Source organism: Solanum dulcamara, chromosome 11 (assembly GCF_947179165.1).
Source record: "Solanum dulcamara chromosome 11, daSolDulc1.2, whole genome shotgun sequence".
NCBI lineage: Eukaryota > Viridiplantae > Streptophyta > Magnoliopsida > Solanales > Solanaceae > Solanum > Solanum dulcamara.
Genome location: NC_077247.1, coordinates 40,590,375 through 40,617,317, shown reverse-complemented (window position 1 = coordinate 40,617,317; position 26,943 = coordinate 40,590,375). Strand labels below are relative to the sequence as shown.

General features: G+C 33.0%; 2 protein-coding genes across 2 annotated transcripts; one reads left to right on the top strand and one right to left on the bottom strand.

Annotated features, from left to right (window-relative positions):
• The first annotated feature begins 18,595 nt into the window (after nucleotides 1-18,595).
• On the top strand, nucleotides 18,596-19,639 carry LOC129872572 (uncharacterized). Its single transcript, XM_055947529.1, has one exon. It carries the CDS (start codon nucleotides 18,917-18,919, stop codon nucleotides 19,637-19,639), a length of 723 nt encoding a protein of 240 aa, XP_055803504.1. The 5' UTR covers nucleotides 18,596-18,916.
• Nucleotides 19,640-25,288: 5,649 nt separating this feature from the next.
• Nucleotides 25,289-26,366, bottom strand: LOC129873310 (uncharacterized protein At5g19025-like). The gene has a single exon (XM_055948380.1). It carries the CDS (start codon nucleotides 26,071-26,073, stop codon nucleotides 25,417-25,419), a length of 657 nt encoding a protein of 218 aa, XP_055804355.1. The 5' UTR covers nucleotides 26,074-26,366; the 3' UTR covers nucleotides 25,289-25,416.
• Between the last annotated feature and the right edge of the window lie 577 nt (nucleotides 26,367-26,943).

Below are 26,943 nucleotides of genomic sequence, written 5' to 3'. Positions count from 1 at the left end.
ATTACCCATTCAATCATCCTTCCAAAAGCTACAATCAACCTTGTTTAATTTCCAATTAATATTGGGTTCAACCTTTAATTTGATACTCTTCAACTTGCTCCAATCACGAGATTGTTCATCTCCCCTTCTCCTAGACACAAGATGCACTCTGTTGCAGTCTTTAGCTTGTTAAAAAATGAGACGTGGAACGTTTAGTCCTGAAGTTCCACCATCTTTTAGTGGCAAATGTATCACTTATGTCTTGTAATCCTTTAATACCAATACCATCTTTCTTTTCAGGTTTGCACAAGTTTTTTGATGAGCTCCAATATACATTTAGAAGAGGACCTGGTACCCACAACTTCAAACAGTCCCAAAATGAAACTATTCAATTGCCCAAACCAAATGTTTCTATTAATTAGCAAATCGGAAGCAACACATCAAAATTGATAAAAGTGAAATGACATGAGTAACCACAATTTTCAGTAATGATATTCAAAATATAAACACAAGAAGAAGATTCAATATCTATTATAAATATATAAAATAGTATTTTTGATAAAAAGAGGTTTGGATAGATCATTGCCTAATCCTTTTAATCATTGCTGAAAAATCAAAAAGACAACTGCAGACAACGAGTACAATGTATTTGGCTACTTTTTGCGACTACTGTTTAAGGAACAACAAAGAAAAAGCCTTAGCAGTTAAAAAATCATATTAGAAAGTGTAAAGCCAAATATATAAATATCTTTCTAATGTTGATATCACTTCTCATTTAGACACTTCCATTGAGACCTAAAAAATGACAAAGTCGGTTTGTCCGTCTATTATTTCATTAAATAATTTAGGAAAAAATTACTTAACTACATACCTTATATATTTATATTTACTATTATTCCTTATCATTTATAAAAATATCAAAAATCCCTCTTTTATTCTTTCTCTCTTCAACTATCCGATACATCCCATTACTCTTTCATAACTATCCTAATTTTTCGCCTAATTTCAAGCCATCGGGGAAGCAGTTTCATTTTTTCAATTTCAGTCCATCTTCTTCTCAAATTCAAACTTCTAAAGAAGGTAATACAATTTTTCCATTCTCATTCAATTTCAATTTCATGTTTTCTTCACTGTAATTTTTTCTTCGATTTTATTTTTAAAACTTTCTTAGTTTTCATCGACATTACTTGATACATATGGATTTCGGTCCATCGTCTAGTATTGGTCTTACTCAGTTAAACCAACATCAAGGAGTACTCATTTCTCTTGACTCTGATTCATCTTGGGAAGGTTACAACGAGAATAGGTCCAAACATCGTAACGATCCCGTAGTCATGGATAAATTACGTGCAAAATTGAAGTCCAAATCTCCAGTGCAAGAAGCACCCCAAGAAGCAGACAAAAAATTTGAAGGTGTTACAACATGCCCTAATCTTCCAAAGGTATGATTTCTTCTATTCTGTATTGTTATTTTTCTTTTTAAATCTCAATTTTTCGTATACATTTCAATGTATCATTCTTAAAGTCGGTAATGATACATTTAGTCTTTTTTTATATGGGCTAAATGTATCAGATATCTTATTTTTGTATCTATTAATGTTGATACACACTTCGTATGATGATACATAAGGTTCTGATACAAATTTTGTTATTATGTTCCTGATAAATAAAATATACTATTTTTTATAATGGTCATGATACATCATGTACTAATCATGATACCTAAGATTTTACTGATTTTGTGTTGTTCATGATACATTAATTTATATTTTTCTGTTGTTTTTGATACATAAGAGCAAAACAAAGTGTCTCATATCAATATACACAAGCTCTATATGTATACTTATTGGTCATGCTTCTGATACATAAATTCACTTTGTATCATATATTATAATGTATCATGCTATGTTATATTTTTAGAAAGTCAGATACATAATGTATCATGTACAAGTCGTATTTATTCATTTGTTCTGTCAATGCAAGGTTTGAAGTATGTGATCAAAAAGATTCCATCACATTCTTTGAGATTCAGTACTACATATACTGCTAATTTTATTGATGATTTCAAATCATCAATAGGTGAAGAAGGTATTCAGTTGTTTAGGCAAATCATCTTTGGTCACTACCTAGATATGCCACTGTGTAACTTTCAATGTCAAATCATCAAATGTCTCTTACTTCTCGAGGTGGAGCAGAAAAACACAGATGAATTGCATATTTGACACGTTCAGGGTAACATACTCCATTTCTCAATCAAGAAATTTGCTATTATTACCGATTTGCGATGTACCTATAATATTAATAAATTTTATTATTCGGATGCATCCCTAAGCAGATTGTTGTCTAAATATTTTTCTGGTGCACAAAATGGTATAAACAAAAGATGTTTGGTCCAACCTTTCCTGATGGGAGGATGAGAATCTAATGAAGACGTTGTTCAAATGGTTATTCTATACTTTATCCACACCTTTATCTTTTCTCAACTAGGTGATTCACCTATTTTAGTTGATGAATTTAGGATGGCAGAGGATGGCAAATATGAGCAGTTTTCGTGGGGTAAAATAACATTTTTCAAACTGATGAAAGGCATGAGGCAGGAATTTACTACTGCCAAACAAATATATCATTTGGGCGGCATGCCATATGCTCTCAATGTATAAATTTACGAATGTGCATCTCAGGTCCCTTCTGAAATTACCATAAGAGTGGGTAATCATATTCTCATAATTCTTAATTGGCGTATTGTTGTGGTTAAGCCCAAATTTGAGACCTTCATGTCTAGCATTTTCAGTGAGGTATATTTTATAAAATCCTATTCATATTTATATCAAATGTATATATCATCTGTTGCTTATTAACTCTAGTTTAAAATTATTCATTTTTCAATTCTGCTCTGATTCAGTATACATAACATTTATGATAGATTCAATAGTTTTTAATCTGATACATTAGATCTATGTCATGAACTCATGATACATACTCTCAATAATCTTGGTTATGATATATTAGATTTCTGTCATGAACTCATGATACATACCGATAATAGTCTTGGTTCTGATACATTAGGCTTCTGTCATGAACTCATGATACATACTGACGATAGTCTTGGTTATGATATATAAGACTCATGTCATGAACTCATGATACATAATGATACTTGTTTTTAGGCGAAATCCATCGGTGACCCCCTAAAGTTAGCACCAACTTTCACTTAGACACCTAAACCAGGAGATGTTCATTTTAGACACCTCAAGTAAGGGTCGAATGTGTCATCTTGACACTTTTTTGACAATCACCAAAATATATTAGGTGTGTGTAATACACTCGCCTGACATGTCAAAAACAACTAATTAAATAAAGACATGTGGCATATAAATCAAAAATAATTATCAAATAGTGACCAATAATTTGATGACACGTGGTATTTTTTTTATCCAAAAATATAAAAATTAACAACTATTAACCCTACCCACCCCGCCTTCATCTTCTCCAACCCCATCCATCCCAACCCCAACCCCTCCCCCACCCCATCGTCATCTTCTCCAACCCCTTCCACCCCAACCCCAACCCTTCCCCCATCCCACCATATCTTTTTCTTCTCCAACACTCACCCAATACTATCCATATCATTTAAAAAGAAAAATATGAAGCTATAATGACAAACAAAAATATAAATCAAATTGGGTCAAAAAAAATCGATGAACCTCTATTTTTTCCGGTAAGATTAATATAAATCTAAAATTACTCACTAATTAACCCCCACCCCACACCCTATCAGTGGTCTTTCAACACCACCCACCCTGTCGTCGTCTTCTCCAAAATTGATATACTTCGTTGTTCGAGTTTTTTTCGGAAGATGGTTAAGTCGCCGGAAAATTTTGACAGAAATCCGGACATAAAAAATAAACTTAAAAATTTAAAAGTAACAAGAACTAGTGAGCACAGTCGCTTTCCATTTGATGCAAAACTGATGGATACATGTAACAATATATAAAAAATGATGAAGAAGAAGAACAATTTTTTTTATAAAAAAACAGCATCTACATGCCTCAGATAGGTGGAAAACACGCGAGGTGCCAGCTGTGTAAAAAGTGTCAAGATGACACATTCGACCCTTACTTAAGGTATCTAAAATGAACATCTCCTGATTCAGGTGTCTAAGTGAAAGTTAGTGTCAACTTTAGTGGAGCACCGATGGGTTTCGCTTTATTTTTATTTTTTCTGCTTTTTACTTTATTTTTTTTCAATATACATGCTTCAATATTGTCCCAACTCAAGATGAAATGGAATCACTTGGCATTCCTGGCAGTGAACCTCGAAGTAAGACTGCCCCTAGTAAAAAATCCATTCCAGTAGAAACGAATAACAAAGACAAAGATGTCATACCACCAAAGCCATCAAAAAGACCTGTTTTTACTACTATAGAACCAGTGGCAAAGTCAATGGCACGAGGTGCATATTTCGGTCAATCGGACCAAATTGATCATGTGGAATTCAAAGCATTAAAGAAGTCTCTAAAGAAATACCTAAGATTTAAGTTAGTAAATATACTTTTAACTAGTTGATACATTCTGATTTTTGAAATTATTGTTTTTAGGTTGACCGAAAGTTCAAGCGACTCGAAAATAAAATCGATTCAAATCATGCGAATCTCTTGAATGCCATTGCGAATATAGTTCACCCACCCCTCCAGGTATAGTGTTTTTTGTTAAAACACTTGAATTCGTTAGTATGTTTTAATTTTTGATTTTTATAACATTGTAGATCCCTAATCATGACATGGCTGGCACATCATCTCCAATTCAAAATGATGATTTTGTTGAATCATTCCATGCAGTTGAAGAACCTCAACCACTCACTGTATTGAAGGAAAACAGTAATGATCAAATTAAATATGATGGCCCCGAATCACATGAACAATCTCATGGCCAGAAAGATATGCAGGTACATAAATCATGTATAAATTCATAAGTCTGTTTTTTTAATTGTTATACTTAATAATTACTTGATACATTTAATATTCATGTATAAGATCTACATTTTCCCCTTTTAATAGTTAGTTACAGATGTAATTGTTATTATTATAATTATAGAAAGCAGAACCATCCAATAATCCACAACAAATGGAGAATGTATCACCAGATGTCATGAAATCAGATGCTGCAGAAGTGTTTGAAGAGGTTGTTGTTGCTTATACATTAAAGTTAATATATCATAACATATTATTTGATACAGTTAATATATATAAGTTTATTATTGATATTATACATTTATTTTAGAATAATGCATCAGAAGAACCAAATATTGACATGAAAAATGCAACTGACACTTCTAATAAGACTGAGAAAATGGAAGAATAGGTTGAGCAAATTGATAAAAATAAAATCAAGCCTGGAATATCGATAATCTTTCCACCTTGTATCTGATTCATTAGCTTTAGTATTGGTTAGTGTTACAAAAAAAAATCAGTCTTATAAAACAGGATTTCATAACTTCAACTTCGATATCGTCCGAAACTAGAAAAGTGGTAGATGCTCTTGTATACGGACTTTCATTATCGGTCACACCATAGACTGTTGTTAGTCATAAAGAAGTAGTCCAGGCTGAATGTTTACTTTGTGATAGCCAACTACCTACCACTCTTTCATCTAAACCCATTGTATTGCCGGAGATGCGAAGACACATCTTCTACGCAGTAGGATGCCTTCGAAGATCTTACAATCTCCATACCTAACAATATTTGGGTCGAGTGAAAAGGGCAAGGAGAAGATATCTACTGAAAGATATCAAAAGTACCCTTTTAAAGATTTTGGCATATGCTATAGTCCTCCAACCGAGATAATTACCAAATACTCCCAATGAATAGATAAATGACTATTAAAATTACATGCAAACAAGTAAGTATTATATTAATAAATTATTAACCCAAACTATTTATTATATAATTACTCTTTAGTATACGTTCTCATTCTAGAAATCAAAGGAGGAACACTACAAAGCTAAGTGCTCTTCATTTGATTTTGAAAAATGGGCTTTGTAATGACATATCCACAAGATAATATTTGATTCTATCTTATGTCGCAGCCAAACAGATACTGGAATGATGAGGTAAGTTATAATATTTCTATCTTTTATAAATATTTGTTGATCTGCCACAAGTTATTGTCTAATACATGTCTATTCATTTTTTTTCAATGTATCTGATTCATAAGTTTAATGTATCAGATACATATTTTACAGATGTATCTTGTGTGTTTCCAACTATGTATCATGTTGTTTATCTAATATTTTCTTACATTGTGCAACACATAGATGTAATATTTTACTACATTCAGAAGAAGTTCAAGATTCAGTTGGCCAATCAGTATAGATACACAACAACAAATTGTATCTTCAAAATTTACATCGAACCTACACACACATGATACTACCACATTTCTGCTTAAATTTCTACCCAAGAAGACATGGCATGCGCCTCAGTTATATCTCATCACGAGAGGTCTGTCAAGAACATAATCAGAGATTTCTCAATCCCTGTCGGCTTGACATGGCAGTTGGTAGATAAGGTATACATCTCAGTCAACTGTGACAGTGATTTTCATTGAGTGCTAGTTGTGGTTATGTTGAGAGAGAGGTTGATACGCGTGTATGGTTGTGTTTCAGTAATGCTATCGACATAACTTCAAGCTAGTGGATTTCTCGAGAAGACTGAGCATATCGATTGGTCATTACTTGATTCATACAAGAATGAATCAACCAAGAATTTTCTTGAACCATATCACTCATTTTGGGTTGAATATGTTGAAAGGCATCGCGCAACAAGAGAGCGAGAGTATTATAGATTATGCATATTTCATTAATTTTTTGTCTTTTAGTTGTTTGAAAGTGGTTTACTTCTGATTTTACAGGGAATATGGTGTATTCATGGCTACTTTCGCTGAATATCTAAGTGATCTATTGTACTAAATGCACAATACCTCCGTTCAAGATATACCTCTTTATTATGGAATTACGGCTATCAAAAGGCCAATGATGGTTATATGTAACATCTCAAAAATTTCTATGCCAAGACTCGAACCATTCTTTGTAGGCGTATAGGATCGAACTCGGTGACTTTTAGTTGTATATATGAGTTAGTATCAATTCCTAAGAATTTTAAGAGTCTTAGATGTATTTTAGGATCATAAGAGATCTCTAACACCAAGTCGATTCCAAAAAATTTTAATCGGCTAAGTTTCTGAATGAGTTAATATAAGAGTCAACTTCAAATGACCATATCTCTTAGAATATAATGAATTGGGTAGCCTATAACCTATCAAATTAAAGGTCTTTGAGTCTTCTTTCCAACCCACCAAGATTGCATTTTTCTGAGTTTCTAGTCAAAAGTTATGCTTGGTTGACCAGAGAGGTCCGCGACAAGTCCGCATCGCGGACCTGCAGCGAACTTGGACAATTTTTCCAGATTTCATTTTTTGTCATCCAGAAAGGTGTGCGACTTGTCCGGTTTTCCAGATCTTGTAGGAAAATTTTGGAAAAATTACCTAATATCTATATATACGAACTTGGACGCATTTTCGGTTATTTCTTTTCAGTCTTTCACCTCCTCAAAACCCTAAACTTCATCCTCCTCTCTCCCAAATCATCCCCTTCAATTTTTCTCTCAAACTCAAATGATTCAAGGCTCCTCATAGAAGACCAAGAATCAAACTTTCTTAAAAGATTCAATCTAAGGTATGTGGGTTTTCATCCATGTGTTTTTCCACCCATGGACCCCAAATATTTTTTCAACTTGATGTTTCAAATTCTAAATGGTGAATTATTATGGAATTTTACATGATGATTCAAAATGCATATATTATGGTATATTTGAAGCTTTTGTGTTTAAATTGTTATATTGACTCTCATTCATGAAATGAAAGATTTTGTTAGTGATCCTATATGAAGGTTTGAAAGATAGTTTTAAAGTGTATATAGTGGGTTGTTTTAACATGTTTGATTCGATGCATTTATATCACTCTCATGCATATAAGTATTCTTTAAATTTATTTGAAGGTATTTATGACTTGAACCCAGCTAGTCTTCCTATGATGAATGAAGTTGAATTGAAAGTTTATGAAGTAAATGCCTATGTTTAAGGGAGTCTTGTGAAATAATTGAATGATAATGAAAGGGCTTTTAGCCAAAGAAATGATTCAATGTGAAAGGACAATTCTCACATATTTGCATCAAATGAAATGTTTTAATGAGCTGTTCCACAGATGATGATTTGATGTCGAAAGTTATACAATGCTTATGTTATTATGATATTTAAATATTATTTTATGGGATTGACCTAGCACTGAATGTAGCATGTAGATGGGGACTCGACCTAAGGGGTCCTTAAGTAAAGTCTCATATTGCATTAACTATGCGCCAACATAGGAGCCCTTGTAGGCTATTTAGGCTAGTGGATCCACAATTAGCCAATAAAGTTAAAGTTAAAGGACGTTGAAGTTGACGGAGTTCTACCCGGCAAGTAATCTCCCCGTGCCAACATAGGGGCTTATGTTGGATTTCATGTAATAGCTCGCATGGTCTTAAATTTTGTTTACGGTCACTTTCCCATAAAATGAATATTTTAGGGTTTCATATGATGATGTCTAATTCATGCATTCACTTATGCATATTGCTTACTCATGTCTCTCTTATGTTCTTCATTTTATAGCATACTCACATACTTTGTACATTCAAAGTACTAACGCATACTTTTACCTACATGATATCACCATGTAGGAACCGACGTCGCTCCTCGACCTCCTCTACATGGCTAGCTCGAATTAGTTTAAAGATTGCTTGTGGTGAGTTTCCATGGTTCGAGAACAACATCTTTTTTATTCTAAGCTTATGTTATGTAGAACATTAAGACTTTTATTAAGACATTTCTTGACACTTATTTTGAGGGTGAGCTAGGGACATGTCTTAGCCCCCGCCAAGTCTTTAATGTAGAAGGTATGGTTGGAGATAGAAAAAGATGTTATGTTGTCTTTGACTCTTATTAAATGTGAAGCCGCTTAGTCCTTACATCCCCTTTGTTTTCCACTTGATTTGTTTATCATTACCAATAAAATTCTTAATGAATTCTAAGAGATTTGGGTGAGGTACCTCTGGGTGTCTCATTCGTCATGTCACGTCTAGGTCCTAGGCTTGGATCGTGATATTATATCAGCAAAAATGATGAACCACCAAAGCCCAAGAGAGATTTCATATCCTGCTCAAAGAGAAATGGTGGATGTCGAGTAGTTTTTTGAACTTGGTAGAAGTAGAATGTAGACATTTGTTGTAATGACCCTAAAGGTTAATTTTTGATTTTTTGTAAAATGACCATTTTACCCCTCCTATTAGTTTCCCCGAATTATTTCTGATCGGTACCAGATGTTGATTTTTAGAAAATCCTATGAAAAGTTAAGTTTTTGGAAATTTTGAATCTTCATAAGTTTTTAGTATTAAAACTTTAGTATTTGGGGTAAATCAGAGTTACAGGTCCCGGAATGGAATTCTGCCAATTCCAACAGCTCCGAAATATCAAAATTGGCTTAGAAGACTTTACGAAGTCAGTTTTGGAGTTGTAACAAAGTTTTGAGGCCTTGAGTTGAGAAATTGAGAAATTTTAAGCCAAGGTTTGACTTTGGTCAACTTTTAGAGTTTTGATGCTCGGAATGGAATTACGACGACTCCGTTGGATTCGAGAGATGGTTTTTGGTCTAGAAGAAGTGGGGGTTGAATTTTTAGAGGTCCCGAGTTCGTTTTGGTATTTTAAAGGCCTAAGTTGGTTTAGTTGCGACTTTTTGAGTTTTGGGTTAATGAGATCTCGAATTCAAATTCTGATGGTTCCATCAGCTCTGGAATGACCAAATTAGGCTAGTAGCATTGTTGTAATGACTATCGAGGCAATCGATACGAGTTTGAACCATTTTACGCTTTTGACTTTAAAAGTTAGCATATGGTTGACTTTGATCAATATTTTAGAAAAACGCACTCGAATAAAAATTTGGATAGTGCGGTTAGTTCCAGAATGTCTATTTTGGTTTAGAACGACCCTTCGTTCTCTTTTCGAGGCTTCCAGACTAATATCGAGGTCTGTTGTGGAATGTGGCTTAAAATAACTCCTGGGTGTGGGACCCACTTTCTATTAAAATGATCTTGTATGAGAATTCTGAATGCGTCATTGAATCCAAAACATCAAATTTAGTGGGATAGCATATCTGGTTTATTTTTATCGTATTTCGAACGAATCCCGAGCACCCCGTCGGAGATTTTGGATTTTTCCAAAATCTGCAAAAATCTGCAGCAACTTTACCTTTTTTGTGGTTTTTTCTCCAACTTTAAAACCTGTTATCTTGAGTTATATAGCTCCAAATTGGGTGATTCAAAAGGCAAACCTGTGAGATTTTTTGAGGAGAACACATTGAAGAGCTTGAAAACTGATTTGGAGTATTTGATTCAGGTAAAAATCTTCATTTTATTTACAGCAGTGTCCATTTTGGGTATGAGTTTTTGAAGAATTTTGAAGAGTTATTTCTTAGCCTATATAAATTTGATTTGGGTGATTCCAGAGGGAGAACATCGTGGAGGTGTCAGAATCTGCTTTTGGCATGTCGTTTAAAGTAAAAAATTAATTTTTAGTTACAAATTTAGTATTTTTCGAAATTAAATTTTGTTGAATTTTGGAAGAGTGTATTTTGGTCAATATAACTCCATTTTGAGTGATTGTTGAGGCTAGGTTGTGTAGTTTTTCACAAGGAACATCATGGTATAATTTGTTTTGATTGGAAGATTTTTGATTTTGAGAAATCGACGCCTAAAGAGGCTGCCTTGTTTGTTTTCTTAGTTAAAATGTGAGAATTGATTGTTTGATCGTCTTGCGTTATTTTTCCACCACAAATTGTGTTATAAATCTGATTTATGAGCTTGGGGTGACATTTATAATCTGTTTTGTGGGTCAAATCCAGAATTCTGTATGTGAGTCCCACATTTTTCATTTTAGACTCCAAAATTGATCCAACTCTAAAAAATATGAAATTAGTGTCTAGACGACCGTATTGACATCGTGATTCTGTTTTTGACAGCGTGACAACATTCTAAGGTAGTTTAAAAGGGAAAAGCTTCGGTACAGTAATTTGGAGCCCGCGTGTTTAGCCTATAGGTTGCCTATGATTTACCTTTCTTTAGATTGAGTTAGAATGTGTGAAAGCATATTGAAATAGTTAGAATTTGGATTGGGTAGTTTGATTGTATATTTTAGGTGTTAGAAATCATGCTTTAGGCTTGTTATCGGGTCGGATATTTATAAGTATGTGTATTTTATCGTTATTTGTTAGTATTATAAGGAGAGTTGAATGAGCATGTTGTTGATACTGTGGGGTATGTTGGCCTTAGTATAGGATGTAAACTTGCTTTAGATGTCTCAGTGTCGCTCCGATGGACTTAGATCCTTGTAGAATAGTGTAGCGGGCTAGTGCCTGGTAGTTTAGCTTTAGTTAGGTGTCACCCTTGCACTTAAAAATATCGTCATCCATAAATCGGTATAATCATGACTTTCATGATGCATCGGCCATACTAGATTTCGTGATCGTTGACTTTGGCTCCGGTTCCAGTTTTGGCGGCATATCGGTTGACTCATTTGAGAAAAGATTTTTGGTACTGTTGTATTCTAGTTGGGAAGTAGAATGTTTGGCTTCATGGAATAAATTATCTGTGAGCATCCGGATACCAAGTCCCGGCTTCCGTTCTGAATTAGCGGGGAACATCCGAGTACTCAGCCCCGGCCTCTACCAACTTGCTAGTATGACGAGCATCCGGGTACTAATCTCGACCTCGATCATACCAATATATACGGCGAGCATCCGGGTACCCAATCCCAACCTCGATCGCACTTATGTATTATGACAAGCATCTGGGTACCCAGTCCCGGCCTTGGCCACTTTGAATATTCGGGTGAGCATCTGGGTCTCAATCCCGGCCTTGACCCCTAAGTCACTCCTAGATTGATTGACTCTTAGAGATTCTGGGTTTGGAAATGATATAGTACTTCAGCTCCTAACATCGCAGATTCTTAGTTCCTACTCTTGGTAGTTATAGCTATTCTGTGTACTTGACGGGCTTATGGGGGTTCGTTCGGGTTTTTATTTAACTTGCGCACGAGTGTACCGACTGGGCTTATGGGGGACCAGTTGGGTATAGTTAGCTGTAGTTCTCATAGGTAGTACTCTTTTCCCCTTTTGATGCTTATGTTGACTCATATTTAGGCTATTCCTCTTTTTCATATTATTTTTACTTTTTTTGCTCAGTCGGCCTATGATGCCTACTGGTACCTGTTGTCTTGGTACTCTTACTATACTCTGCATCTACTTTCATAATGCAGGACTGAACACTAGCTATCGCCGTGAATAGATCGAGCCTGTTGTAGTCAGCTTCGGAGACTAGGGTGAGCACTTGGCGTTTTTGGATCGTCCCTGTCTCCTTTAGTATGGATGGACCATCTTTTGACTTTTGAGACTAGTCAGTTGTTATATATATTTTTGGTCCACTTTCAGGACTTGTACTTGTCTTTTATTTTGTAGCAGTTCTGTACTTGTGACTTTCAGGTTTTGGGAGGGATCTTTAGTTGTTTACATCATGTTTTGGTTTACTTTCGCTTATTCTTTTTGCCTATCTTTATAATTCGTCGCTCTTGTTTAGTTTCTTCCCTCAAACCTATTACTTGAAGTTCCGGGTTGACGGGTTGGCTTACCTACTGGAGGGTTATAGTAGGTGCCATCATGACCTAAGGAATTGGATCGAGACATTTTTTTGGCAGAAATAGTAAATATTTTTTTGGCTATGTAATATTTGTATGATTTTTTTGAACAACTATTGTGTTAATATTTTGCTGTGCAATTTCTTATGCATTCAATGAATCTTAATTCAATGCATTTGATACATTTCTTAAAATAAATATGTATATTCTATGTATCAGATATAAAATATTACTTATTCAAAATGATACATCACATTAGAACTGGTATCAAAAACATACCACTGATGTATCATTTTTATAGATCAGTTATAGGTTATGTATTTGTAACTTATCAAAATTAAAATTTAGATCTTAAACTCTTTGAATCTGAAATGCAATGTATCAAATAAGTCCAAATGAATATCAAAATTATTGTTGATACATAATTTTTTAAAATATCAGATACATATTATTTCTTACGTATCATGTCTTGTGGTAGATACATTTTTATGATATATCATTTAAATGTATCAGTTGAATGGTTATGTATTATTTGAATATCTTTCAAACTCAAATCTCAGTTAAAATGCTACTTATCAATTGTTGTTGAATATATCTTTTTGTTGGTCACTTTTCTTAATCCTCTCTATTTTTAAGTTGAAGTATCTGCATTACTTTCATTATATATTAATTCAATGTATCAGATACATGTCCAAAACAAATCAATACCATTCATGTATCAGCTAAATAATGTTACTTATTCAAATGATATATAACATCGGTTCATAATATTTCTTACATATCATATCTTGTGGGAGTGAAAAGTCATGTATTATTGAAAAGTCATGTATCGATATTCATTGTGACAAACTCAAATTTCAATTAAAAAGCTATGTATCAATATGTAATGTATCATTATTTTGATGTATATAATACATTTCAAAAATAATTCTATTCAATTCAAATATCAGTTATAAATTGATACTTATTCAAACGAGACACAAGAAAAATAACTCTTACACAAACATATGAATTTGAAAGAACTAAATATTCTAATTATTACCAACTAAATATATGATACAAATTATAAAATATAACCAATAAAATGATTTAATACTTCTTATTTCGCCCCAAAATTTAATGTATCATTTTCTAAAACTTCAAATAACAAGTAGTCCAGTTTTAAAAAAGAGTCAGTTACATAACTAAACTATAAATCTCTATTGAATTTCTCAACAATTCAAAAATTAGGATACATTCTTATTCTAAACGATTAAATGAAATTTATTCAAATTCAAGATAAATCTAAATTGAAATTTCAAATTATCAGTAGTATTAATGTATCATAATAACATTGTGTCACTTCGCCTCAGGTATAAAAGTGCAAGTTTGTCGATTATGACCTTCTTATTTACGACGTCTACAATAATTTGTGTTTGATGTTAGCTTCTCATCTGAGTTTTTTTTCTTCTTTTCCTTGGTCGTCTAGACATCCTTTTGAATCTAGGTGGCAAAACTAATTCATTTCAAACATAATTTGAAACCAACAAATCTTCTTTATCAAGCATTGGAACCATTGGAACCTCATAAGTTTTGGCTAATGCATCTAGTTTGTAGTAATCAGAGCAGTATGGATGTATATCTGTAATATTTTTGCTTTTTAAAAATGTAATTGCATGTGCACAAGATATCTCGTCTAGTTGAAATCTTCCACAATTACATATTTTTCGTTCAAGGCATACAATATATCGTCTTGCAGATTCATAAACTGAAAACATAAATTCAGATGGTGGAACAACCTGCAAAGAGTAAGAAAGTTAGAGATACATTACATGATCTAAATCAAGAAATCTAAAAACACATTGATACATCAACTCACTGGTGATACATAACATATTGAGGACAAGATACATACCTTCATTCTTGAACTTTTAGATGCGTTTAGAATCAAAATCTCTTCAAACCTTCTCTCTAATGTTTCCTTTGTATATGAGAAAATCTCTCTATTTTTTTAGTGCCAAGAACCAAATAGGATTTTAGCCTCCTCCAAGAACTCTAATATAGGTAGTTATCGTGCCTCAACAAGGCACTCATTGATACATTCGGCGATGTTTGAAGTCATCATTCTTCCTCTGTTTATTATTGCATGAACTCTAGACCATTTTTCATACCCAACTATCTCAAGGTACTCCTTAACCCTGTAATCAATTTTTTCTACCTTAGCCATCAATTTTTCAAAGTCTTCTTTTCTGTAGAATTTGACCATTGAGTAGAACAGATCACTCAGTATGTTTTTGCTCCTCTTGAAGTTTGTACACAAGTTCTTCCAAAGATGTCATATGCATTCATAATGGGGAACATTTAAAAAACAATGCTTAAACTCTTCATTATACTCTCATTTCTATCCGATACAACACATATTTTTTCCCTCTTTCCAAATGAGTTTTTGAATTGTTGAAAGAACCATGTTCATGAGGAATCATTCTTGGTGTCGATAACTCCATAAGCTAATAGAAATATGCAACCTAATCAAAAAAACTTCAGTCAAATGTTAGTTTTTTCTAATAGTTGAAAGGTCATGTATTAGTGAAAGGTGTATCAAATTAACTACAACAGAATAACAATAACAAATAAATTACCTGCTCCATCAAGTGTGCTTGCTGATATAAAGGTCCCTTTGTAAGCTGCACTAAGATGTGCACTGTCAACCACAACTATAGGTCTATAGAAATCAAACTCCCTCATAAAAGGGTCTCAATGATATGAACAGATACATAAATTAATTTTGTTCTGACTTGTGCATCCTTATATACGAATTTGGGTGCACATTATTGAGCATATGTATGTATATGGGCATCTTTCTATAACCATCGGCAGGTTTACCCCTTATCATCTCTAGTGCAAGTTCCTTAGCTCACCATGCTTGTTGGTAAGAAATCTCAATTCCCTAGATTGCTCTAATATCTTCAATTACGCCATTTGGGTTGTGAATTCTTTTATGATTGAACAACTTAGGAACAGTTACACCACTTAAAAATCCAACTGTAGTTTGAACCTTTGTTAACATCCTATCTCTTAATGGACAGGTATGTTCACTATTGAAGTACCTAATCTTGAATATATCTGAATTTTTTCGACAAGATGCTTTCAAAGTCCAACCACAGCCAGCAGAATAACATACTAAAATATAGCTGCATGTTTCAGATTCATTTAAATTCAAAAAATGTATCACGTATCATTCAAAATCTATAATATTTCACAAAAAAATACCCAATCACATATACAATAATGTATGATGAACTTTATCATATATAAAAAATTGGCTTTTACGTATCATGAATTTTTGGTTGTACATCATTGTGACGTATCATTTAAATGTACCGGCAAAAGATAATGTAACAGAATTCAATGTATCAGACTCAAATTTTATTTTAAAGGCTATGTATTAGAATTCAATGTATAATTATTTGATGTATCTGATACATTTAATAAAATCATTACTTTTGATATACATTCACTTATAATTCAAATTAAAATAGATATTTTAATATGTATCAGATACATACAAATTCTTATGTATCTAACACTTATTAATATCACAATAAAAGGCGGATATCTATAATTTAATAAGCATTTTTTGAACAACAATGTATCATTAACATTAAACAAGAGGAATGTATCACAATAATTTATAATCAATAAACATATATTTGTATCAGATACACAATACACTAAAAGTCTTACGTCGCTTTTCACATCAGATCTCTTTACCTTGAAATTGAAGTTGTGTTTTATTTTGTATTTCACCATAACAGAGATCAGTGTTGATTTATCCTTATACAGTTGCTTCTCCTTTATATTTGTACTATTTACATCACTTATGTAATTCGTTAATTCTAATTCGAAAATGTAACATGAATCATCAATTTTTGATTCAACCACAACAAGTGCGTGTGTATTTTTTCCTGAACCTTCGAGACAGACAATTTCACTTGACGAAGGATTAAAGCAATGTATTTCTTCACCATTTTTATCACTTGTATCAATGCATAATGGATACATTCCAATTCCATCCTTTTTTTCACCTCCAAATACAGTCTTACTCCTATATTGTTTCTAATTATCATTGGAGATAAATTTCCTTCAATTATGTATCGGATTTCTATGTTTTTCCTCATCTCGTCGATATCTAATTCTGCTGCAATAACAGATTTGAGATTCACGAACGAAATCGTTTGACTAACAACTATTCCTTCGCTCTTGTATCGTGCAAAACTCACATCACTCTCAAAATTCCAGAATGGCTCAACAAAATTGTTAAGTTCATCATGTATCAGTCTCTGTTTTTCAAAGAAACAACCTTTGTTACATATTGGGTTGTGTTGGAGGTAGAGAGGAATTTGAATTCTGAATGATTTGAAACTGATGCGAATTGGAAGAGATTGATATAAATTCGTGTGCGTGATTTGCTCAACTAGAATTTAATTTTTACGTGTTGTTTTCTTTTAAAGCTCAACAGGCTCATTAAACTTATGTATCATACGTTATGTATCAGCACTATACGGATGTATCCAGATTTGGGATTTTTAAAGGGATTTTTGTAAAATTAAAAAGGATTGTGATAGAATGAAATTAGGCTTATACAGTATGTGATTCTTAAAATTTTTACAATAATTTAACCTTATCTTGACCTAAGAACTGACGGACAAACCCACTTTGTTCATCGATTTTTCAATTAAATATAAAAGTGAATGTAAATTATTTAATTATTTTTCAAAAATTAATTAATTAAATGGATGAACGGAGCAGGCTTATTTAAAATAAATTTTAACGTTATTTCACTAAAACGAACTTCATTCGTCAATTTCTAATTTTCATTACATAAATATATCCTGCACAAAATTACGCAAAAAAAACTTAGGAACATTTGTTGTTTCATATAAAGATAACTATAAAAAAAAATAGACTAAGTTAGTTTTTCCTCAATTGTTTGGATCGATGTAGTCAGACGGTTTTGACCATATTTTTAATAGTGTTAGAATCAGTTTTGGAGTTGAAAGCGAACAAAATTTTTGATGATGTGTTGATAGCTATCGCAGGTGGCAATGAATATGATCATTGACTGTAATGTAATTAACTTGGTTATTCTTTTTATTACATTCAGTGTTTCGTGTTTGGTAGGAGATTTCAAGAATTTGATTTATATAGAATATTATACAATCTTAATTAGTTATTCCTTGATTGCTTCAAAATGACTAATTTAAAATGGTTGGATGTCTAGAATATATTCGTTACTTTTATTATAAAAGTAATATTAAATGATATTGGCCCAAAAGAAAAGAGAAAAAATAACATTTCTCATATTTTTGTCTATACACCAGTACAAATTAACATTATTTTCCAAGTCCTTTTAATGTGTTCTGTATTTATACCTCCGGCTAAGCAAGTACAAGTTCTTAAGGAAAGTATGCATTGCATATAATGAAATTTTATTAAGAACTCATGTATTTTTCTTTCATTTTATCGTTAGAGAAGATATTGATCATTAAACTTAAGAGGCAGATTTATTGTCAATATAAGAAGAGTAAAAAGAGATTCTAATGAAGTTGATAACCGCTAAAGATAACAATAAATCGTAAGCTCTTGATATAGTCATTGACAACAATCAATTTAGTTATACTTTTTCCTTCATATAAAACAGGTGACTCGTGAATTATTTACGCATTTACCCCTTAAATGAATCTAGGCGGTGCTAATACAAACTCATCGAGCCTTAATGTGGGTTTCAGTCTCAACTTCTAAAACCGTCCGCACACAGCTAACGATACAACTTATAAAATAACTTGACTCGTGAATGTTTTACGCATTTACCCCTTAGATGAACCTAGGAATACGACCTAATTGAGCCTCAATGTGGGTCCCAGTCTCAAGTTCTAGAACCATCCGCACACATCTAACGATACAACTTATAAAACAACATAACTCGTGAATTTTTTACGCATTTACCCCTTAAATGAACATAGACTGTGCTAATATGACCTAATGGAGACTCAAAATGGGCCCCAATCTCAAAGTTCTAGAACCTTCTCGATCTCACACAGCCATCACTACAGCCTATAAAACAAACATTGCCCTTCAATAAAAAAAAATGAGTTAAGTAAACTATAAGTACATATCTTTGATATGGAGGTGAGATCGGAGTACTTACTGCCATCTCTGCAAGGGCTAACCCTAGATGAAGCCAGATCATTGATTCTTCCTCATATTCTACGATTCATCACCTCTACTCCGGAGCCAGAACATACACGTAACATTGTGGTACTGGTGGATGCGACGAACAACATAATCTCCTTCCTCGAAGATCGTCCTATCAATGCAACACCTATTTTGGAAGGGCTTTTACCTGCATCAAAAGCTTCCATTGAAGCGATGCCGATGGTTAAGGTTTTAGATGAAGGGATTGATTGCTCTATTTGTTTGTTGGATTTTGAAAGTGGTGAGGAAGCTAAGGAGATGCCTTGTAAACATCGTTTTCATTCGATTTGTATTGACAAGTGGTTGGGAATAAATGGATCGTGTCCGATTTGTAGGTATAAGATGCCAGTGGATGAACAATGTGAGAAAAAAGATGAAGAAAGTGGTGACGATGAAAGAGGTGATGATGATGGTGACAGTGATATGGAGGAAGATAGAGTGATGTTTGTTTTTGATGTTGTTGTTAGGCCAGATAGTAGAGGTCTAATAGTATCGATATCAGAAGTGCATAGACATTCCGATGATGTGTCGATAGGTGCTGGAAATGGCGATGTATTTGAAGCTGACGGAGATGCCAATGAATCTGAAGCTGGAGATGGCGGAGATGACGATGAATCCGCAGCTCAAGATATGGTTATTGACAACAATTAATTTGGTTATTTTCCTTATTTGTTTTTGGCGTCTTCTAGTTAACTTAAATATAAAAAGTTGTTTTTACAAATTATTGTGCAATTTTAATTAGGATGACGATCTATTCGAACCTGAACCTAATACTAGAGGTGGTGGAAATGGCGATGAATTTGAAGCTCAAGATATGATTGTACAAAATATTGTGCAATTTTAATTAGTTTCATTTTGATGGCTATTTTAAAATGGTAGAATGTTTTTTAATATCCTTTATATAAAATAAAAAAATGGGAGTAGAAAAGGGAAATTGGAGAGGAATTATATGGTGGGGAATCAAACTCTCATTGTTTATGCGTTAATCAGCTGACCTATTAAGATTCCCCTAGAGTCTGATTAGAAAGTTGACACCAATAAAATGAAAGTTCATGTGGTCAAACAAATGAACTGCATTCCCTACTTTCTTATTAGAAAGTTGATATCTATCAAGGTGAGAAGCTCATAACTTCTCTTTAACTAAGCTATTCATAATTTGGTTAGCCTCTCCTTATGACAGTGAGTGATCTTGCTATTTGCTTGATCCATGTATGTTATGACAATTGTGACTCTGAATTCACCATTTATGTTAGGTCTTTGAAAAGCATATATGTTAAACACTATTGAACTCTAAACTTCAACAATGTTAGAAAGCCATTGTCATCCTTGCTGATTTAGAGCCTTCCAAACAACTTGTTTATAAACAAAAACATGTTTCAATTTTTCATAACAGAGGTGAGACGAGTGCATTGATAAATTGAATTATCAATTACTCTCTCTAAGCTTTTCCATATCTCCAAGTTTACCATGCTTAGATTTATGTGAAGTAGAATGTTGTGTATCCCATTGAGAGGTTTAATCCTCCACCAATTCTACATAGTGCATCTAGTATTCTGCATAAGAGCATTGATTCCTATTTCCTAGTAGTGATCCAAAGAAGCTCCACAATTGTCTTGCAACATTTCCCTGCACAAATACATGCTCTAAAGATTCACGGTAAGTGTTACTATAACATTTACACAGTTAAAACTTGTTTACCAAATTTAGTCAGATTTTCATTAAAGGTAATTTCCTTTTCAACAATCTCCAAAAGAGGAATGAAATTTTAAATGTAATTTTGTTATGCCATATTTGGTTAATAAAATGATTTGCCACACACTCTTATTGGAAAGATTGCCGTCCATAGAGTGTTTTTAGTCCTCTTTCTTATGTTCACTTAAATGATGGCATTAACAGTACTTTCAGGCAGGATGATATTCAATTTCTTCACATTCCAACTCTGTACTTCAATAAAGTCACTGACTTTGATCCTATTGGACTTTGAAGCTGAGGTAAGTAAGATAAAATAGATTTATTACCCATACAATCATCCTTCCAAAAGCTACAATCAACCTTGTTTAGTTTCCAACTAATATTGCGTTCAACCTTCAATTTGATACTCTTCAACTTCCTCCAATCACGAGATTGTTCATCTCCCCTTTTCCTTGAGATTGTGATGAAGTTGATAACCGCTAAATTTAGCAATAAATCTAAGCTCAAGATATAGTCACTAACAACAATTAACTCAGTTATAGTCTTATTATATTTGGTGTCTTTACTATAAAAAATTTGATGTGTACTAAGATTGTACGATCTTAATTAGTTTCGGTTTGGTTGCTTACCAAATGACTATTTAAAAGGTAAAAAAAAGATATTGATCATTTATGCCTGTGTATCAATTTGAATTTACGTTGTTTCCCAATAGCTTTGAGAATGCTAAAAGTATTATTTGCTTAGTAATAGTAAGTAATAATGAAAACAAGAAAGTTATAATTGCTAGTGGGTGAAGAGGATGAATATGAAAGAGATAATGCAAGAAGTACATAGATGGAGGAGATGGAGTGATGTTTGTGTTCTATGTTAACGAGATACAGTTCATTGAGATTTGAATTTAGTGTGAATATCGGAGTTATAAACATACACAAAAAATAATTAGATTAATGTGTTACTGCTGCTAGAGTTGTAATGAGTCAAAATTTCAAAATATGACCATTGACAACAGCTAATTTGGTTATTATTTATTTGTTTATTTTTGTGTCTATCCTAATTATATAGGATTATATTATAAGAATTTAATTTGAAATAAATATAATACAACCATACTCCCTCTGGACTAATTTACTGATCATGTTTGTTTTGCATATCCGTTTAGAAAAAGCAATAAGTTTAGGATAGTTTAACTAAATTATCTTTATTTATTTCTTTTCATTATTTAATATATTTTTTTTTATTTTGCACTACATTAATATATCTCCTATTTATGACTTAGAATATATGAACACAAACAACTAATTATGAGTATTTTTGAATGGTAGTGTCCAAAACATATTCATTAGTTTAAAAATATATAGAAATGACTGACACAAAAGAAGGAAAAGAAGAAGAGATGACAAAATTGGTCCAAATTAAAAGAAAAAGACATTAACCCATCAACTATTCTTTGTTTATGTATCAATTAAAATTTACATTATTTTTGAATTTTTTCTATTGTACGCTCTGAAGTGGATTTAGTTAATTTAAGGCAAGTGTGCATTATAAAGGATGTAATTTAGTTATGAACTCATATATATTAACAAAATAGAAAGTTTGTAATGTCAAATACATAGAGAATCATATATTATTGATGTTATTCCTTATTTAGACATCTTAAGCGAGATTGTTTTGTTATTAAAACCTAAGATATATATATATATATATATATATACTAATTATGAAAAAGAAGATAGAATGCGTAAATTTTACATGTGACGATGCCTTGTTAAATATAAAAAAAATATATTCCTTTTTCGATCAAAGTCTAGATAAACTCATAATTATTTATTTCATTCTATTTCTGCTTCTAAAAGTAAATCAAGATTCAAGGTTGATGTTTGAGTTTCAAATATAATGATGTGGTAAAATACTGAATAAAGTAATTATTTATTTAAAAATTTTCTATAGGAGTTCTCATCTTTTGTTCGTTAATAACGAGTCCAACTAATTAAAAAAGAGTACTTCTTTGAGCAAAACAAGAAACAAACAGTATTTTTCCCAAAGAAAAAAAAATTAGTCCCTCCAAATTGTATTCCACCAAAACACCCACCCCTCATTTGGAACTCTTTTTTGCCCTTTCCTAATAATCATATTCCTTCCCAAAATAATCATTAGAAAATTTCCTTCCTTTCAACCACTGCACAAATAATCATACCATCAATCACTGAAACGGGAGGGCGTCCATGGATTCGTTGGCTCATATACTAAAAATGGATATTTCATTTTACTTATCTATTTTAGCAAAAAAAATTTCATACTATTATTAGTATTAAGTAACTGCATAAAGTAGTATTAGTTAAATTTAAAATTTTAAAATATCATTAATAATGTTAATTTAGTAAAATACACTTCTACTTAAAGTATTTTTAAGCGCTGTGTCAAATCAACAAGGATCAAGTAATATGAAACAGAGAGTACAAACGGCTAATAATTCCATCACCTATAAAAGGAACTAAGGGTCATTTGGTAAGATGCATTACTTTGTTTGATACACATTTTTAATCTACGTATAACTAATGAGACTGTCAATTCTAATAATTATGTTGTTTCAAGTGGATTTTTTTTTCCCCACCTTTCAAGTGGATATTCAGTTGGTTCGAATTTAGTCATTGATTAATTTTACCATCAGGATACTCCAGCATGGAGCCTAAATTCCATAAAACCCCTTGTATTACTACGGTTTTGAACCCCTTTAAAGATGGGAAGAAATTGTTGATACATAAAATCCAAGTACCCATACACTAGAAGTTGAGAATCAAGGTTTTATGTAGCTAATTGATGGTACAATTTATTAGTACAAGGGGAAATGGTACTCCCCTGACTCTCCATGGCATTCTAGTTTACAGTGTGAACTTCTGCAACCTGAAGTAACAGAACCATCATGTGGATTATTAGAGACACTGAGGGTGTATGTCGTTAGGAAGAAAATGTTTTTCATGAAAAATGTTTTCTAGAAAAGAAGTGAATTTCTTACTTATTTTCTTATGTTCAATACGTAACCAAAAAAATATTATTCTAAAAGCATTTGTAATCTTGACAAATACTATTAGAGGTGGGAGGGAGGTTGTGAGGTGCGGGGTGGTGGGGATGGGGACTACGGGGATTGAGGGTAAATATTATGTATGTTGGAGGGTGGAGAGGACACAATCAATATAGAATGCTTCTCGTAGAAATTGTTTTCCCTACTTCTACTAGAAAAGTCGTTTTCATCATTCTTAAAACTTTTTGTTCTAAAGAAAATATTTCACCCTTCGGGGTGACCAGTGGTTTGGACTTGGGACTTCCATGTTGGAGGTCTCAAGTTCGAAATCCCTTGCCGGTGAAAGCAAAGGGTTTGCCTTTTGGGTCGAGCTTATCGCACCAAGCTTGCCTAGTGCAGATTACCTCTCTTGTGTGATTTGCGAGCTATTGCATAGAAGCGGGGCTTTTACCCTGAGTTTCCCTTGTCATTAAAAAAAATATTTTAATGACAATCAATTAGCTGATATGTATGATTAACGGATTAAGCTGAACCTGCAGAACTCACCCTAGATCTGCCTTTACTCACGAGACAATCAATTAGCTGATATGTATGATTGTCCCATCCAACTTCCAAAGTTCTGACACTTTTCAGTGCAGACTAAGCAACACCAAGATCAAGTCAAATAGTTGCACTGGCATATACAAGTGTTATGTTGTTCAGAGTGGTCCATTGCAGTGATGGTAAAGTGAATTCTTTAGCAGAAAAAGTGCTGAAGTCAGAATGCAATCTAAAGATATTTCCAATCTCAATTGACACCCCACATGAATTCTGTTAGGAAACTTACCGTAACCTTTTAAGAAAATATGTTCCCTAACCATATTTAAGGAAAATTTCGAACATGATCGTCATTCTCAAGAGCTGAAAAGGGAAGGGAAAAACAACACAAAAATTTACCACAAAAGATACTGGTAAAGAATCAAACAGAGTGCACAAAGAGCTGACCTTCGTATTCACATAATTGAAAGGACAAGTATCAAAGTATACAAGCCATACACTAATCGAAGTATCCCCAGAAAGTCCGGACATCATAGAAGAAATGATGTGGCCATGAAAACAGGCTGAAGAACCTTACAGATTAAGATGACAATGCTGAGCAGTTTAAAACATTCTTTTCATTGAAAAACAAGAGTTAAACCTTTGTCTCGTGAGTTAGAAACAATTCTGTCAGGAAAATTGGCAATTACATACGTAGCAGAAGTTGTTACTAGCACTCTTGGATCAAGGCACACTATATAAAGTTGTAGAGTATTTTGCTAGCATATTAGATCAAGAATACAGTGTAGGAATATATTGAAACATTTCAAGAAAGAAGCATACCTTAAAGTCTAGTTGCTGCAATTTGAAGTCTCACTTCTTTTCTTAGCCATAACAAAGGTTCTAACAACCAAAATTTAGATAACAAACAGTGGCAGCTTCGAAAAAGATTGATACTGGAGCCTTGAAGACTTTAAGTGTAGTTAAACTAATCACACACATAAAGCAAATACCACTACTACAGTAGTGACATAATTAAAATGAAAAGGCTAGCAAGAGAAATGATTCCAATATACAAACTACAAATAGCTTTTCTATATAATCCATTTGATTTATTGAAGGAAATAGTATCTTCTTATATTATCTGATCATTATGTCTACTTCAGTATAAAATATGTTTTTACAGATAACAACATTACTCCTATTTCTTAATCTTTCGGGTCTTTTTGGGTCCAGGCACTTCCATTGTACCTACAGAGCATCCACATCTCCCTCGAAATATCAGAACAGCTCTCCCATTAGGAGGTGCCATCCTTTTAAGCTCAGCTTCCAATTCTTTATGATGATCGCGAGGCAACTCGAATAATCCCTTCTTATTGACTCCATCTTTTGGTGTAGGATTTGAGTTCTTAACACAATCTTCTGTCTCTAATTGAATATCAAATTCAGCAGCCTTCTTAAGCCCCCGACAACCTGGTTTCCCACATCTCCTGCCAGTACATACTGCAACTGCACAAAGAGCTATTCCAGCAAATAAAATACTAAGTCCTAAACAGATGTATAAAACTGGAGCTTCAAAAATCTCCTCTTTCACCTCAGAACTGATTAATCTGAGAAATTCAGATATTTCATTCACCAAAAGATTAACAGAAGGATACAACAGAACCCCACAAGCACCAATTACAGCAATCAAAATCATTACATCAATCAAAGCATAACGAGATTGCTGACAAGAATGATTCTTGGAATTGGGCATGTTCTTTTTCTTTTGCGTTTGATTGATTTTCCCCAATTGCTGGGATTTGGCCACTGTTATTTCTTGGTCAACTGGCAGTATTGAGCTTTCACAACAGACCATTTGGGGGTTGAATCAAGAAACTGAAAAAAAATCCAATCTTTAACTTAAATCAACAGAAATTCCACAATCCAGATCAACCCAATCAATAAAAACTCACAGAAGATTGAATTCAAGATTCATAAAAGGGAGGGAAAAGACTGAATTTTTTTACAGAAGGGATACGGTACTTGGGGTAGCAAAGACGGCAAGGAAGATTTTTAAGAAGTCAATAGTTAACCATTTTTAGCACTTCGTATCACAAAAGCGTGTAGTAAGGTTCCTTCGTATGAAAGGGTTCATTTCTTGTATTGAACAATTACTACACGCCAAGGATATTTTCCTTTTTGTCCTATCTATTTGGGCTAGATGGACAAATGGGCCAACTTGGTCCCACACGTTACTTTTATATTACAACAACAATTATTTATTTTTTACTTGATTTGGATCTCTTTGGAAAAAAAGAGATTTTGGGAAAGCTTTTTGCAAAAAATATAAATAATAATAATAATCGGAAAAGTTTTACTATTGCCCTAAGAAAAAAGTGTTTAGTTGCTTGATTTTTTCAAACTTATTGTTTGTGCAAATTTGAAGTTGAAGGGTGATCAACAAGGATTGTGATAGACGTAAAGTGGTAAGTATTTTTATTTTTTATTAGGAATTTTGGATTCAAATCTTTTTAGGTATAAAGTTATTCCAAAAGAAGAAAGATGGGCCGTTATGCCTATGCATAGACTACTGGGCGCTCAATAATGTAACGATAAAGAATAAGTATCCCATCCTTCTCATCACATACTTGTTTGACAGACTTGGACAAGCCAAATACTTCACCAAGGTGGATCTCAAAGGGCTACTACCAAGTGTGCATAGCGAAGGGAGATGAGTTGAAGACGA

What these genes read in the sequence shown, in the direction of transcription:
- LOC129872572 (XM_055947529.1), top strand. Translation starts at nt 18,917, where the DNA reads ATGGAGGTGAGATCGGAGTACTTACTGCCATCTCTGCAAGGGCTAACC.
- LOC129873310 (XM_055948380.1), bottom strand. Translation starts at nt 26,073, where the DNA reads ATGGTCTGTTGTGAAAGCTCAATACTGCCAGTTGACCAAGAAATAACA.